General features: G+C 48.1%; 1 protein-coding gene across 20 annotated transcripts in view; it reads left to right on the top strand.

The window, feature by feature from the left end:
• Positions 1–17963, top strand: part of LOC146193288 (uncharacterized) — a 114609-nt gene that overhangs the window by 59060 nt on the left and 37586 nt on the right. For 12 of the 20 annotated variants that reach the window (XR_014706807.1, XR_014706814.1, XM_084602649.1 and 9 more), the window contains one exon: positions 15895–16007. Coding sequence is in view for 10 of the 20 variants with exons in the window: in XM_084602649.1 (XP_084458775.1) it covers positions 15895–16007 (113 nt within the window). In the remaining 10 variants the exon portion in view is untranslated. Of the gene's footprint in view, positions 1–15894; positions 16097–17963 lie in introns of those variants that run through there. The other 8 variants (XR_014706815.1, XR_014706812.1, XR_014706809.1 and 5 more) reach the window with 1 other exon arrangement.

Raw genomic sequence — 17963 nt, 5'->3', positions numbered from 1 at the left:
TAAAGAATCTAACAATCGCTACAAATTCCTCCTGCCGCAAAACTTCATTTCTGCCAACTAAACAGCATTAAACCCCACTCAATCTTGAGAGAAAAGTGCTAACTTAGAAACAGTGGAACTTTGGTTGTAGAATATGTTTGCTTCAAGAATGCCTCGTGATGCGCATTTTCAAACATTATTGGTCCATCGCATCATCAGAAATGTACAGAATAATTTAGGCATGCAGAAGATGGCCGTAGGCCTCTTCAACGTAGACAAACGGAATGGCAGCGTCTCCAAAAATATCTTATCATAAAGATTCCTTGTGTGTACGGCACGTTCGATATGACCACCTGCAAGATTGATTTACTCATGCCGCTCATGCAGAAATTATAAACTATATTTTCACGCCGAACCTCTTGATTTTTATGTAACCACTGCTGTAATGTAAAATAGAAAACTGAATTAACAAAATCAAATATTTCTAATATATGTTATAGGGTGAAGCATTTGACCTGTTGACGTGAGAAGGCACTGTATGCGCACTTTTTGCCTCCGACTGTATATAGGGAGAGAATGAACGAAAGGAGCGACATATTCCTCCCTCCCCCAATTTCAACGTAAACTTCACAAGCTGCTCCTATCAAGTGTGTAGACAAATAGCAGGGAAGTTATGATATTGTGATTTTAGACGTTAAATTGATAACAATTAGTGTCGCTGTCATATTGTATTGTTCTGTGTACTACGCCAAAAAAGAGAATTCACGCTATCTTCTTTCATTGACTGTTATCGCAAAAGTTCGGATAGAACTCGTGCGACTAAAGAACACCAAAACATCATGCATTACGCGGCATGTCGAATTTATAAATTTTACTCAATAAGAGATCGCAACCGCAGTCTCATCAAAGTGGCTGGCATATGCGCCAATATGACCAATATTTACATATAACGTTCACGAACAAAAAATTATTTTGATGAGCCGAACCGCTAGTATTGATGGCAAAATCGCGGATCCGGATTGCGAATCAGTCTTAAGCGAATGCACAGCAGATATGTATGGTGGCTGAATAGCAGCCTAGCCTTCATAAAGAACGTAACAAAGTTTTCATAAAAAATGTTAAACAGGGAAACAATATTTTTAGTGTTATCCACAGCTTGATAAAAGCATTGAGAAGCATGCATTGGGTACAGATAGGTGTAATGTCAAGAAGAATAAATGAACAATCTGGGATTCATCACTAACATTACCTTGTATATTACTCAAGGGACGAGTTGAAGACAACATAAAATGACCTATACAAGTTAAACAGAACTCTAGACCTGAAAATTGTTAAGCAAAAAACGAAACGATGTAATGTCTAATAGCCCTAAAAGAACAGGGGATTACGATATGAGGCTACGTGCTTGTGCGAAGTGAATACATTTTCTTGAGACATGTAGTGATGAGAAATCTGGACGACAAAAGTGAAATTACTAGAACATTCCTTTGGACCGCATTTGGAAAGCCCTCACACATAGAACACCAAATACTCTTTTGCCTCTAAAAGAAAGTTTACTAAAGGTACTTCTTTCAAGTTTCCACGTAATTGGCCGGAAAGTGGTGACTGACGGTAACAGTTCTGTTTCTAATGAGTAAACCGTACATAGCGTTGGGAAGTAAAATTAATAGCTACGCTGTCAACAGAGAAGAACCAATAGAGTTTCAGCGTAAAATCAGAGTATATGATGCGAAGGAAGTAAAAGAGATGGTGGCTGTTGGCTGAAGGCAAACAAAGTAGGAGGGGTAAAAGTTTAGGTGAGCAGATGAGATTAGAAGTTCGCAGAGATCAAATTGATGCAGCACTGAGAGGATAGAACTAACTGGTCTGGTATGTAACAAGCCTTGGGGGTGTAGTAAGTCGGTGTAGTGACGTTGTTGGTGCTGCTGTTGATGGTTCTGAATAAGCTATTATGAACGAAGTTGATCAGAGAAAAAGGAGACAGCAGACTCCTAATTTTCATTCGAATGAAGAGGCTGCTTGCGTGGCATGAATGAGGAAGAACAAGCTTGCGAGTATAAAAAGTTGAATAATTTCTCTGTCTTGGATTGGTGCAAGCATGAAGAAGCCCAATTAAGTGTCTTGCCTCCGCAGAGTGAACACATGTTCTTGTGTCGAAAGTGCATTATTAAAAATCACTCCACTGAAGCTAGAGTGCATGAAGGGTGTCAGAAAATCGGCGCACATTTTTATAAAGCTGGCACGGCACGAGGCCCGCGCGGCGTCGCATGGAAAGCTCGAGAGAAGCCTCCTTCCCCGCGCGAGAGAGCGCGTAGCTTTGTATGCGTCGCCACCGCCCTCTTTCCCATCACGCGGCGATCACGCGGACTCATCAAGCTGGAATATGCCAGAAAACTCCAGAACCTTCTATGAGACCTAGCCAATGACGACGCGCCGCTGGACGGGAGAAGGGAGACCTTTCACCAGCGAAACAGAGTGTGTGTGCGCGCTAGCTTTGACGCGTGTTAACAGACAGACGCGGCGCGCCCTATGCAAAGAGACCGCGCCGCTTGTGTAGTCAGTCAGTCAGTCAGTGGTTGCGACGTGTTCGCCAGTGCTTCGACTGGACTCCTGGGGATCACCTGTTTCTGGCAAGCCAACGGACCTGCGAGGGAGCGGCGCTCGTCTTGCATGGCGGCCACATCGTGACTCTCGAGGCGGCGGACTGCAACAGTGCCCGGTGAACAATTTGGTTTTTGTTTACGTAACTCTCTCGTGTTTCATCTGGGTTGTAAAGCCTCTATGTTGTTGAATACCTCTGTAATTGCATGCTTAGCGTTTGTTATTCTGTGAAGCTCTCGTCCGTGCATTTCAACTGATCTTGTGTATTCCTTTGTATCGTCTCTTGCTGTGCATAAATTGTGTTTTGTTTGTTACTTCTGACTCCAAACCTTACTCTGGCTCGAACCAGCGACAGCTGGGCACCAAACGGCCACCCCTTTCTGTCACTACAAGGTAGCTGAATTCCGGCTGACCTTGCCACGCAGGTTGACGGCATCCCCTTTGCGACCGTAACAGCTACCCTCACTCACTCTAAGGGTGTCTGGGAGTGTGCGCACCGCTAAGGGCGCATCGTTCATAATCCCTCCTAATTATCCATCATCATCATCATCATCAGCAGCAGCAGCAGCCTGACTATACCCACTGCAGGGCGAAGGCCTCTCCCATATTTCTCCACTTAACCCAGTTCTGTGCTAGCTGCATCCACTTTACCCCTGCGAACTTCTTAACCTCATCCGCCCACCTAACTTTCTGCCGCCCCCTGCTACACTTTCCTTCTCTTGGAATGCAGTTTTTTACCCTTCAAAATTGAAAATATGCAGAAGACTAAGGTAATGTTCAACAGCCTCGGGAAGGAACAGCAGTTTACATTAGGGTAGCGAAGTACTGGAAGTAGTAGGCGATTATGTCTACGTAGGACAGGTAGTAACAGCAGATCCAGACCATGAAAAGGAAATAACAAGAAGAATAAGATTGGGATGGAGCGCATTTGGCAAGCACTCGAAGATTATGGCTAGCAGCTTACCGGTATCCCTCAAGAGGAAAGTATACAACAGTTGCATCTTACCTGTACTCACCTATGGGGCTGAAACGTGGAGGCTAACCAAGAAAGTTCTACTTAAGTTGAGGACAGCCCAGAGGGCTATGGAACGCAAAATGGTAGGGGTAACATTAAGAGATGGGAAGCGTGCAGAGTGGGTCAGAGAAATAACTCGTTACCGACATTCTAGTAGAAATTAAGAAGAAGAAATTGGCATGGGCAGGACATGCAGTGCGAAGAGAGGATAACCGATGGTCGCTTAGGGTAACTAACTCAATTCCTAATTATTAACGGGTGACAATTATTCTGGCGTCCGCGACAGGACGTTTGGTGCACTCAAGTCCAGAGGACGGTGAGCTAGTTGTAAGCGTTTACGAAGAGGTCGTAAACTGTGTAGCAGCAGAGCGATAGCGAGAGGTAGTGCCGCGCGGAAGCGTTTAGGCGAGGTTCTCTAAGTAGACTTAAGGCTACACGAAATGGTTCGCGCTTCAGATATGAATCTGAAAGAGCTGATTGAGGTTGGCACCCAGCTGGGGTTGTCCGGTGCCGAACTGCGCAAATGGGTTAGCCAGAGAGAAACAGAAGAAAGAGAGAGGGAAGAAAAAGAACGAGAGAGGGCTCGAAAGGAACGAAAAGAGGAATTTTAGCGGGAAAAGGAATTACTGTAAAACTTCACCTCCAAAATTCAGGGAACAACGGTTTGGCTGAAGTGCATAGCTCCAGTGAAGGACATAGCAGCTTGCGGGTAGGCGCAAGTAAATTATCCCGAAGTACGACGAGAGAAGAAACGATCTCGACGCATTCCTCTTGCCCTTCGAAAGAATCGCCATTAATGCAAATTGGACAGGCAGTGAATGTGCTACCATCTTGAGCACTTGCCCTTATGGCGAAGCCTTAAGTGTATTTGGAAGACTTCCTCCTGAGGGTGCCGGCAGCTATAACAAGGTGAAAGCTGCAATACTTAAAAGGTATAGATTTACGACGGATAGGTTTCGTGAGAAGTTCAGGACTGGAAAACCTATAGAAGGTGAAACGGCAACACAGTATGTTGCGCGACTAAGTCATTATTATGACCGCTGGACTGGACTCTCAAAAATTAATCTAGAGTATGGCGCACTTCGCGAACTCCTAATTAAAGAATAATTCCTGGACAGCTGTCACCCTGGTCTGTCGCTTTATTTAAAAGAAAGAAAAGCGCATACATTGGACGAAAGGATGGATCGCGCAGACCAATATTTGGAGGCCCAGGGAGGCGAACATTTGAGCAAGAAAGTAAATTTTAAAAAATCCCCGAAAGCCCGAATTCCGGCAGACACAACCTAGCGTGAAGTCGACCCCGAGGTGCTATCTCTGCGGACAACTAGGCCATTATGCGCCTAACTGCCGCAAACTTGCAACCAGGAATCCATCCACGCGTTGTAAATGCGGACAGAAGGGCCGCAAAGCGATGTCGTGTCCCGACGCTGACAAGGCAGCTCCGCAGGCCGCATGCGCGAAGGCTCTGAGGGAGTCGGAATGTCGCCTGGAGGAAGAACATGCCGACGGCTTTGTTGAGCTGAAGAACGGCAAGAAGGTCCGCGTGGTGCATGGCCTAGAGAAGGAGGAAGCAGAGAAGGTAGTTAATCGGAAGAAGGACAAGAAAATCCAGGCGGTGAACGCCGTAATACATGCATAACCTGGATCTGCGGTGAATCGGATGCCGGTTTCGAGGGGAAAGATAGGAAAAAAATCACTTTCGGTGCTACGAGATACAGGTAGCAGTGCCGTAATCGTTAGACGCAGCTTAATTCATGAGAATGATCGGACTAGTGAGAAGTGCCCTGTGAGGCTAATTGACGGCTCAGTTCAGTTGCTACCTGAGGCAAAATTTGAAGTGCAGACGCAATATTATTCTGGAAAATTGACAGCCCTGTGCATGGAACGGCCTACCTACGATTTGGTGTGGAGAAATATCAAGGGCGCAACATTTCCCGAGGATCCTTATCGAAGTTCCGCGCCTGTGAGCTGCAGTGAATCTAAAAAGAAAAGGGGAAGCAGAAGAAAGCAAGGCCCCGAGAAGTCGGGGGAAACTGAAAAGAAAGAGACGACACAGCAAATAAAGCCAGGAATGCCTAGGCCGTCGTTGCTGCAGATAGCCCAAGTGTTTTTCCTGCTTATGGGGGCATTGCTTGGAATATTTCACCTTCAGCGGAAGGAATACCGGTGTCTAGGAAAGAGTACTACTACAGTGATTCATTTTGTTGGTCTGTGCGCGTTGGCACAGGTTCCCGTGTATCCGTCGGGGCTATTGGTTGTAGGGGCATTTTTCGGCACACATTGGTTGTGCGATTTGCAAGGGGATTTGCAAGTCATGCCTCAGGGAATTTTCAGTACCCCGATCTGGGAACATGGAAGCACCTGAATGCGAGAGCCTACAGCGAAGGCAGAATCCCTGGCGGACAGAATCGTGTCACGCACTGATCGAAAGTTGGAATTATGCTCGGAAATTTAGGTTTGTGCGCTTCGCATTTGAAAAGCTGTTTGTTGTTGATTCCTATGTGTATCCGACAACAGTGTGTTACTATGTTAGTGAACATCATGTAGTCATGTGTGAAAACATTTGTCATCAGTCTGAGGAACTTGTGAGACTTCTAATGTGTGCATTGTATTTGTGATTGCAGTTCGTGAAACTTGTGCAATGTATGTGCGTGACGTGGAAATTTGCCCAATGTAGTTTGTGAGCGCATGCATGTGCGTGCGATGTTCGTGGTTGTTGTGAATATTGTAGGACAATATTCTTTAAGGGAGGAGCAGTGTCACGAAATCGGCGCACATTTTTATTAAGCCGGCACAGCGCGAGGCTCAAGCGGCGTCGCATGGAAAGCTTGGGAAAAGCCTCCTTCCCCGCGCGAGAGATCGCGTAGCTTTGTACGCGTCGCCACCGTCTTCTTCCCCATCACGCGGCGATCACGCGGGTTCATCAAGCTGGAATATGCCAGAAAACTCTAGAACCTTCTATGGGACCTAGCCAATGACGACGCGCCGTGTGCGCGCTAGCTTTGGCGCGTGTTAACAGACAGACGCGGCGCGCCCTATTTAAAGAGACTGCGCCGCTTGTGTAGACAGTCAGTCAATCCGTCAGTGGTTGCGACGTGCTCGCCAGTGTCTCGACTGGACTCCCGGGGATCACCTGCTGCTGGCAAGCCCACGGACCTGCGAGGGAGCGGCTCTCGTCTTGCGTGGCGGCCACATCATGACTCTTGAGGCGTCGGACTGAAACAGTGCCCGGTGAACAATTTGGTGTTTGTTTATGTAACTCTCTCGTGTTTCATCTGGGTTGTAAAGCCTCTATGTTATTGAATACCTCTGTGATTGCATGCTTAGCGCTTGTTATTCTGTGAACCTCTCGTCTTTGCATTTCAAGTGATCTTGTGTATTCCTTTGTATCGTCTCTTGCTGTGCATAAATTGTGTTTTGTCGCGCACTGCAGCAGTCTTCTGCGGATCCACCCTGATACCATCTTCGTTGACGAGGAACCCAAGAACTAAAGTTTTTCGCTCTCCAAATTGGCACTTCTTCGAATTCAAAATGAGGCCCGTGTAAAGAATTTATAAAGGAAGAGAAGAAATACCGAGCTCTTGCTCCCGAAAGAGCAGCCAGCAAAAGTCAGCGCGTTCCTAGGTATAGGCATGGTCCACTTTCCCGGAACGACCGGGGAACACGCGATTGGGAACAAGGGTCGGCGTGGCACCCCGCTGAGGAGAAGGAGGGGCCTGGGCCGGCGACGAAGAGGCTGTGCGCACGTGCGGGGTGCGAGTGCTGCTGGGAACGACTGGCGGAGAGAAGAGGGGACGAGACAGTGTGGAACGCGCCCTTCGTCGGAGAAAGACGCGTGTAAACTTTGATGAATATATCCAGTGTTTTTGTTACCGTTAAAGAGTTTTTGTCTGCGTGTGATTTCTTCACTTTTATTCGAATCCCCTAAAGTTCAAAGTTGTAGTAACAAAGTTCAGTCTAATATAAAATCATCAACTACTACATGGTGCCGAAACCCGGGATGAGAAGATAGTGGCGAAATCCGAAAAGACCACGACGGACCAAAATGGAAAAGCTCAAAGCGAAGAGGCAAATTCGACGAGGGCAGAACACGATTATCATCAACGAGGCCACAACAGCATTGCTGACAGCCAACGTCCACTAGTTGACAGCTCTGCTTCACAGACTGAAAGTCAGCAATGACGAGCTGCGGAAGATCAACGACGAGTTGGAGAACTATCTATCGGAGGAAGCGTTCGAGATCGAGTTTACAGAAAGCGTCGAATACGACGACCGGGCCATAAACCTCATCGGCCAACTGAGGGATCGAATCGCCGCTTCACAACAGACTGCGTCTGAACAGAACGCCGAATCGACGCAAACGTCCGTGCCGACGCCCAGACTCACTGCAATCAGGCTTCCGAAGCTGCAGCTCCAGTCTTTCAATGGTGAGCTTGCCAACTGGCAGTCGTTTTGGGAATGTTTCCGTGAAGCGGTGCATGATAATCAGGCCCTGTCCAAAGCGGAGAAATTTCATTACTTAAAGAGCCTTCTCACTGGGCCTGCCGCGTCGGCAGTTAAAGGGTTACAAGCGACTGAGGCCAGCTATGAAGACGCTATACAGATACTGCTGCGCCGTTTCGGAGACAAGGGGCTAATCGAACAAGAACACCTTGCCGAATTAAGGACGCTACCACCAGTGTCGTCATCAGGAGATGTCAGAGGACTCCGCCGGCTCTACGATCATGTTCAAGCCCAACTTTGCGGGCTAACGGATCTCGGAGTGACCAAAAATGCCTATTACGCCATGCTTGGCGACATTATTCTAACGGCGCTGCCGCGAGACATGGTGGTGGAGTTTCACCGCCTGGCAAGCCGAGCGACCAAGACAGATGTATTGTCGCCGCCCGATGGTAGTCCCGCGTCACCAGCGCAGCAGTCCTCCGTCTCGACGCAGGCAGCAGACAGATCAGAGAGAAGGCTAGAGGAGGTACTACACTTTCTGCTGGTAGAAACAGAGTGTCGAGAGCGATGTAGGCAAGTTCCCGCTTTTGAAAAGCCGTCTTACAAGGAAAACTTCGGCAAACGCGCCAGGCAGCCGACTCCGAGTGCCGCTGTTCTTTATGCGCAAACAGAGAAGACAGAAAAATGCGCATTCTGTGATTCGAACAGGCACGGCACAGAGATCTGCACGGCTGCACTGACGAACGAAGAAAAAACCGAAACACTTGCCAGGACGAAAAGGTGCTTTCGATGCACAAGGTGGGGACACCGAGCAAAAGACTGCAGGCGAAAGATAAAATGCGGGAAGTGCGAGAAAAGGCACGCTACCTCAATGTGAGACCCCAATTGGGCAGTGATCAAAACTGACGTACCAACAGAGATCACCGCCACTAATGTGCATGCAGACGCCAAAACAGAAGAAACGGAAGAGACGGCACTGCAGACTTTCCGTGCCTTTGCGTTGGGGAGCACCAAATACGGCTACATCCGGGGCGTAATGAACGGTGGAAGTCAAAAAACGTTCATTCGAGCAGATATCTCAAAAACACTCGATTTGAAGGTTTTAGGAAAGGCCGACTTCCGCCTAAACACCTTTGGTGCTGCGGCCGCGCAAGTCCAAAGCTGCCGGCTGGTAGAAGTTCGCCTCCGAAGCCAATACGGAGATCACGAAATAGCAATAGAGGCTATTGAGGTGCCCTTCATATGCAAGGACGTCAAGCAGGTACCCACAGATCACAGTTTTGTGCAAAAGATGGAAGTTCGAGGAGCACTGCTCGCAGACAGACCGATCCATCCGGGCATGTCTTCAGTGCCAGGTATTGGATTACTAATTGGAGCCGACCACCTTTGGAAATTTCAAACGGGAGAGGTGCAAAGATGCAACGAAAATGAAGGATTAGCAGCGGTGAATACAAAGTTTGGTTGGACGATTCAGGGACCGTTCAGTGTGACTTCAAGCCTCGCAATCGCAAGCAATGTTTGCATACTAAGAATAGGCTTGGAAACTGCAGACAAGGTCCACCCTACGCTGCAGAATTTCCGGGAACTAGACGCCATCGGCATAAAAGATTGCCCAGAGACACACGACGAAGGAGCACTGAGCAAGGTAAAGTTGGAAAAGAAATGTCTGCGCTATGAAGTTGCCTTCCCATGGAAAGAGGCATCCAAAGAACTCAACGACAACAAAAATTTGGCAATTCGGCGACTCGACAACCTGACAAAGCGACTATGCCGCAATACAGAACTCGCTCAGCAATACGACGACGCCATCAGGAGTTATTTCGAGGCAGGGCATGCGGAGCGGGTGACCGAAGAAGTAGCGTCTGGGAAAGTTTATTACATGCCACATCAGCCAGTCGTACGTAGTGAGGCAACTACAACGAAGCTGCGTGTCGTGTTCGACGCATCATCACACGCTCCGAAGAAACGGTCACTCAACGACCACTTGGAAAAATGACCTAACCTCGTCATTGATTTGATGCAAATTCTCTTGCGGTTCCGCCTACACAAGGTCGCTCTCGTAGCAGACATCGAGAAAGCATTTCTGCAGAGAAGCGTGCGGCCTTAGGATAGAGACGCCCTGCGGTTCTTCTGGTACAGTAACCCGCCGCTTGACCCGTCAGCATTGCCGCATATCGAAGAATGAAGAATGACTCGGGTACCGTTCGGTACGACAGCCAGCCCGTATTTGCTGACCGCTACCCTCCTCCACCACCTTGAATGCACGACAAAGGAAGTTTCGAAAACGGCGAGCCTCATGAAGGACTCCTTTTACGTGGACGATCTGGTGACGGGGGCGGCTACAGTAAACGAGGCGTTGAAAATGGCCACTGAAGCCATCGACATAATGAGCGGCGCCGGCATACGCTTAAGGAAATGGTCCTAGAATTCCGATGCAGTCCGCGCGGCGTTTGGGGACGACGGAACTACATCTTCGAACGGTGAACAGAAGATCCTGGGAATGAAATGGAACGCAGCTGACAAGATGGCAATATCCCTGGCCAGTGTGATCAGCTCATTAACTAGCGGAGCTGCGTCGAAGCGTGTAGTGCTTGCAGACGTCGAGGCTACGATTAATTCTCGGCCACTAGCCTACGTCTCCTCAGCACCAGAAGAAACATCGGTTCTCACGCCTTCCCATCTGCTCACTGGGAAACGGTTGAACGCCTTGCCCGAAGCGAAAGCAGCGTCCGTTCCTTCGGCCAGTGCAACCGACTTAGGTCGAAGGTGTAAATACCGACAAACGGTCATGGACTCGTTTAAAAAGCGATGGCTGAAGGAGTACCTGCATCAGTTACGCTCGGTCCACTTGTCCGCTTCCAGCCCTGCGAGTGCGATCACAGTAGACGACTTGGTTATCGTGCATCAAGAAAAGGCGCCGAAGCATATGTGGCAGACTGCTCGCGTGGTGGAGGTCTTTAAGGGGCGAGATGGACATGTGCGTTCGTGCACAGTTAAGATGCCATCCGGGGCCATCATAAGGCGACCGGTTCAGCTCCTCTATCCCTTGGAGACGCGCATAAAATGAGTTGCACTCATTTTGGGGGGGGGGGAGGATGTAAATAATTTATAAAGGAAGAGAAGAAATACCGAGCTCTTGATCCCGAAAGAGCAGCCAGCAAAAGTCAGCGCGTTCCTAGGTATAGGCATGGTCCACTATCCCGGAACGACCGGGGAACGCGCGATTGGGAATAAGGGTCGGCGTGGCACCCCGCTGAGGAGAAGGAGGGGCCTGGGCCGGCGACGAGGAGGCTGTGCGCACGTGCGGGGTGCGAGTGCTGCTGGGAACGACTGGCGGAGAGAAGAGGGGACGAGACAGTGTGGAACGCACCCTTCGTCGGAGAAAGACGCGTGTAAACTTTGATGAATATATCCAGTGTTTTTGTTACCGTTAGTTTTTGTCCGCGTGTGATTTCTTCACTTTTATTCGACTCCCCTAAAGTTCAAAGTTGTAGTAACAAAGTTCAGTCTAATATAAAATCATCAACTACTACAGCCCGCTTTGCCAATGCATTCAAGAACATTATGGAGCCTCTCATTGTGCTCTTGGAAGGTCTTTCCAAAAATAACAACATCAAGGTAACACATGCATATTTCCCATTTGAGGCAACGAAGAATAGTGTGCATAAATCGCTCGAACATCGCGGGAGCGTTGCATAATCCAAAAGGCATTGCATTAAATTCGTATAAATCATCTGGTGTTACAAAAGCAGTCTTCTCACGGTCGAATGGATCTAGAGGAATTTGCCAACAGCCAGATCGCAAATCAATAGAGGAGAAATATGACGCCAAATGCAGACAGTCGACAGCGTCATCAATGCGAGGTAATGGGTATACGTCTTTCTTTGTTACCGCTTTCAAACGGCTGTAGTCTACGCAAAATCGCCATGAATTGTCTTTGTTTCGCACTAGGATCACAGGTACCGCCCACGGACTGGAATATTCTCGGATGATTCTGCAGCATTTCGTCCACCTGTTTTTTAATTATCTTGCGCTCTGCCGCGGAGACTAAGGTTTTTGGCGAATAGGAGGTGCGTTTCCTGTGTTAATTTTATGCTGTAGCCGAGAAGCTGGGAAATGGCCACCCGATCCGTTTGAGGCAAAGTCGAATACTTTGGCATGAGTTGTCAAAATGTCTTCCAGAATACGACGTTCACTAGATGTGGGCGATTTGTTGACCATGCCCTCAAACTCAGCACAATATTCAGACTTGTCTTTCGCGGCTCCTCTGCAATTGGAAATAATTCCAATGGTATGGCGTCACATAATTTTCAAATCTCGCGAGTGTCAAACCAGAACGAAGACAAACAGGCTCTTCTGACACGTTCACAGCCCAGAGGTATGCGCGACCATCCTCCGCCTCCACGACGCCCCCCCCCCCCCCCCCCCCCCCCAGAGCGTGGCACCAAAATTTTTTTGTTTCGCTCCATTCGAGACATCTGGCTCGACGACTATTAAATGTTTACCCATGAAGGATTCAGTTGACTTCACGGGGTGGAATGTCGACGTCATCGCAAGCAGCAGCAAATCTTCCTTCAGGGCGAGAACTCCTTCATGACTCTGAGACTAGTTATCTACTAATGCGGGGATAATGTTCGGCTGCAAACAAATTCCACCGGCACTGAAGTCTAAAGTTGCACCACACACGCGCAAAACGTCATCACCCAATATACCGTCATGCGTGGCACGTCTCAATACAACGAATTCTGTCCTATAGCATTCGTCACCAATTACAACTGAAGCTGAGCACTGGCGAACCGGAACTGAAGTTTCACCCCCAACTTCACAAAACATAGTATTTTTGTCTCACACAAACATAACGTTCTGTCGAAGGCGGTTCTTAAATAAAAGGTTCATACCTGACACAGCGGCACCCGTGTCAACCAAAGCATCCGTTTTAACATTGTCTGCACACTCTGACACTTTGTTCTTTTGCATGACGATAGGTAGCCGTATGCGTGAAATTGACCGTCTTGCGACCTTACCTCCATCGGTCCACCACCTAGTTTCCCAGCGGTGGAGAAACAAAGCGGCGAGGTGGAGATGGCGAACGATGTCGCTGCGGTGGTGGAGTGATGCTGCGATCGGACACAGGGGAGTCATTCCGTGAGTGGCGTTGAGGCGAAGAGGGCCGACAGAAGGTAGCGGGTGGCTGCTGATCCCACTGGGCACCATTCGTGAAGCGCGGTGCTCGTTGGACAGGGGTTCGGGTAATTTGACGACGAGGGGCAAAAGCGGAATATTATATCCACTGCCCCCACAGCCGTATCATACGGGTGGCTGGCGGCTCTGGTAGTTCACTTCAGGATCCCTTGGAGGCCGAGATAGGGCGACAGAAGCGCGATGAGGACCACCACTAGGCACTTGACCCGGAAGGGCTGGACGCTGCTGAAAACAAGTGTGCGATGTTGGTTGCAGGGTCCGCTCCACGCCATTGTTTTAAGATAGCTCGCTGTTATTTTGTGCAGCCCACGATGGTGCGCTGTTCCCATGTTGATACGGACCTAGATGTCTGGTGGTAAAGTACATCAAAATTTATACGTTGCCGCTAAATATCCAGCTCCTCGCGTATAATTCTCCTGAATATATAGAAGCGATGTCTTCAGCCTCCGGAATGTCAATACCGGCTACAATTGTCACATTAGAATGACGGCGAAATTTGGGCGCTATCCGACGTGCTTTAAAGGCCTCGAATTCCCGACACTGCTTGATGACATCTACTACTGTGGCAAGGGTTTCCCGCGAAATAAGGAAGGTGAACACATCCTCAGCAACCCCCTTGAGAAGGTGCCCTACTTTGTCGTCTTCTGTCATTTGCCGGTTTACAATGCGACCGAGTTTCAATATTTCCTCGATGTAACCTGTGCATGTCTCAGCGGGCAGCTGGGCTCTGGGAAAGCTGATGCTCAGCGCGTTCCTTCTTCGCAAGGGTATCCCCAAAGGACTTCGTAATTTCTTCAACGAGTCGGTCTCAGGTCGTCAGGATTTCTTCGTGGTTATCAAACCACGTCAGAGCCGTGCCAGCGAGGAAGAAAGCAACCGTGTAGAGACGTGCGATCGAGTTCCAGCGGCTATACTTGCTGCATCTTTCGTAATGACGGAACCATTCCTGAACGTCGTCATGGGGCTCAGCGTGGAACGTACGCGGCTCTCGCTGGATGGGAAAGGCTGTCGTGTCTTCAGGTCGCTGTTCATGAGTCTGTGTCGTGCGGGTGGTAGCCATTGAAAGGTACTGTCGAAGAGATAAAGGTAGTAAGCCTGCTACACGACGGCTGCGACGCGGTACTGGCGGATCCAGAATGTTTTTACCTAGCGCATAGCCCCAAATGTTATGGATGAAATGGTTTTAATACAGATGAACGTCGTATGAAGGATGGACCCACACTGCACAGAAACCCAGATCAGTCTGCACGCGCCTCGCTTTCTCTGCTTCTTCGTCCTCTGCTTCTCAGTGCGCCGCTGCGCGGCGTAACAATATGAATTGCGCCTACAAATTTTTTTTCAGCGCTAAAATAATCAGTTATTACAGAGCCAAATGCTATTTTTGAATCACATTTGCCAGACTTCTCTCAATCACATCCTCTACTACGGCATCGCTTTACCTTTTCGTAAATTAGGCATTTGCGAAGCAGGCCATCGGAGCTTTTTTGTATTCGGTTTACTGTCCATAGCGCAGAAGTAACAGCGTGCAGACGACTTACGTGGAGGAAGGATTCTGTGACCTGACCGGCTATCTCCTCCCTCCTACACTAGCACCGACATGTAGTGAGTCGCCTCCGCGAAACCAGACCCTCACCCTCCAGCCCCTGGAACTCAGCCCGCACGCTTGACAACGCAAAGACATCATACCCAATCATGTAATCTCTAATTTCCCATTTTCCCTTGCTCTGCCGTCTGTCTGAATCAAAACACCATCTATTATTGTCTAGCCTTCACGCCGATAGACAGGATTTGGAGTATTGCCGCTACATTGGCAGCGCAGCAGCTAGTTCGCCGAGCATCATCACCGGTTGTCTCTTCTGTGCCGTGCTTCCTGCGCGTATCCTGCGCTATGTTTGGTTTCGCACAAAATCAAGCGTCCAATTAAATTGCGCTTCAGGCCTTTAGAAAATGAGTTTTGTTTGTTTCAAAAACTGATATGACATCGCCTTGCTTATGGCATTTCAGCTCCCCATTGGTATAATCACCCAACTACAATAGTAGAAAAAGTAAATTAATGGGTTGTGTTCATTCATCTTTGAGAACTTTATTTTCTTTTTCTATGTTTGTCCACTGCGGCTGAGTTCACCACTGCACATATGTTTTATACTTTGTGCTATTTTTGCTAATTTCGGAATGCCGTCACTGAAACACAAAATATATATTGCACTTGCAATAATGTGCACTTATGCACTTCAACGTAGTCAGAATGTTTCAATTTCTTTCAGCATTTTCATACCCGAGTATTTGTATACCCCAATCAAAACTAATGGAACCCATGAATTAGAATTCTTCTCTAACTGCATCGGCGTTCACAGCACCATTGCTCACGCCAGCTTTTCTGAAAGGCTGGACATTAAACATGAACTAAAATTCTTCGCTAACTGCATCGACGTTCACAGCCCCATCGCTGACGCCAGGTATTCTGAAAGGCAGGAAATTAAACATGAACTAGAATTCTTCGCTAACTGCATCGGCGTTCACAGCACCATCGCTGACGCCAGCTTTTCTGAAAGGCAGGACATTAAATCGAACTGTTATTATTTTGAAAAGTGGATACCACTTTAACAGCATTAGTTGAAACAAGTTTTTGCATTTCTTTCCTCTTTTACATGCAGTGCACGCTACTTATGCGGGGACAGGAATGCACGCCAGGCTGCAGTTGTTTCCGCCACCGACAGCAGCGCCACGTGGGAATGTGCATGGCTATCCATCTTCAAGTTCCGCCTGGGTGGGTCCCTTTGATGCAAGGGATCATTATGCCGGCAGTTGGTTAATGGGGACTCTATACAAATAAACAACACTTCGATTTGACTGCTATGTAATAGCTACATGCCTGCATAACCAGATGTACCACGTTTGTGTGACTGCTTCATATAGAGAAGCACGAATGCCGATTGAGAGCTAATACTCGTTGCAAAACTTGCATTCAGTATAAATACACTTCTGGAAGGCCGTTTTTAAAGGGCCACTGTCCAGGGAAGGCCCTTTTAAGCAAAGGCACCCAGTGTTTCGATCAGGTACCGGAGAAAGTCTGTGCAAAAGGCTACAGTCACACGCGCGCCGCAAAGCATCGAAAATACAATTCAAAGCTCTCTCATGCTCTCCTTTGGGAAGCCAGCTTCCCCGCTTCCTGCGCTGGCCCGACGGGCCACGATAATGACGTACGTACCGCGAACGACGTCAATTGGTCCGTCTCGCTGACTGACGGGAGAAGGATGGGTGTCTACCGCTCACTGCGCGCTTCTCCCTCGCCACGGCCAGACTGAATCCAGCGGCGCGCGCTGCCTCGGCCGTCTTTTTTTTTTGCCCGCGCCCGCGGAGTGCCACGCCCCACCTCCCGCCAAACGCGGAGGAGGAAGGAGAATTTGTCTTGCGGAGGCTAGACGACCCATTTGCGAGGGAACGGAAGGAGAGAAGCATGACAGAATCGGGTGTATTGCGGTGGCTGTAACGGCGTTATTAGTTACTCTTTTCAAAAACATTTTGCGGCCTTGCCTTCTAGGGGCGAAGTCTCACAGTTACCGCGGAAGAAAATATTTTCGACCGGAGGGTGGACAGTGGGCCTTTAACAATTCAATGAAATGCCCTTCAAGTCATGAAATTCAAAATATTCTTACGGGGAAGATTCGCAATCCGACAGCTGTCCGCACCACTGCGGATCATCCCAACACAGATCTGAACACTTGTCTGCGTCGTCGTCTTCTTGGAGTCTGTTGCACTATTTTATCCTCAGCACAACCAGTAACACACTCAAAAAAATTATTTACTGTTGCGGCTACGGAATATCCCAACACAATTTGGTAAGTAGAACACGCTCTTAAGCAATTTGGTGAATTGCATGGTAGAATTAACGAAGCAAAAAGGCGCGCCTAGAAAACAGAGCAGCAAAAAAGAAAGAGGATGGACTTTTGACTGTTTAATCGCGGCTTTGTGGCCTAAATACAATAAGGAACAGAGTCACCTGAACCTCTTACAATTGCCTTCACATATACCTTCAGTCCTGGAGACACAATGTGGATTGACCGCTAAACATTTATCTTACAAACATTGACTTGATTACTGTTGCCTACTTCTAGTGCAACACTATCTTTCAAAAGTAAAGTCAGGAAAAAACACAGTCATAAAAAATAACGCAGCAAGTGATAACATTGCACAAGGGTGCCCAACAATTAATCAGCAGCTTAAAGAAATTCTTTTTAAGACCACAGATCTTTCATTTTAAGACGGGGTCGTTACGAAAGAATGAAATTTCTTTGCTTCAAAGGAATTGAAAATATCACTACAGCATGCGCCTCTTTTCTTTGTAATCGAGAAGTCCTCAGTAACCTCAAGCGCTGTTTTATTGCGACTTACCAAGAATCTTGATATTGTCAAGCACCGGCTCACATTTGCTCACTTTGCAGTAACGGAGTAAATGCGACTTAGTCCTTCTTTAGCGAATTTGAGTGCTCGAATGCTCTTTAGTTAATAAACACTAATTTGGTCTCTATAAAGCATGTTGCAGGTAAGTGCTAGTTTATACACCACACCAACTGCAGATGTCGCAAAGAGTTCGCAATTCGTCTTTTCGCTCTTAGTAATCTTTGCCAATACATATGCACATAGTGCAGAGCTTTCTCGTGGCTGAGAAAAGGACACACATGTCATACTTGGCATCAACATTTTGAGGCTGTGGGCGACGCGG

Source organism: Amblyomma maculatum, chromosome 4, assembly GCF_055883805.1.
Source record: "Amblyomma maculatum isolate TAMU_Amacu chromosome 4, ASM5588380v1, whole genome shotgun sequence".
Lineage (NCBI taxonomy): Eukaryota > Metazoa > Arthropoda > Arachnida > Ixodida > Ixodidae > Amblyomma > Amblyomma maculatum.
Note: the sequence above shows the minus strand (reverse complement) of the source record. Positions and strands in the feature narration are given on the sequence as shown.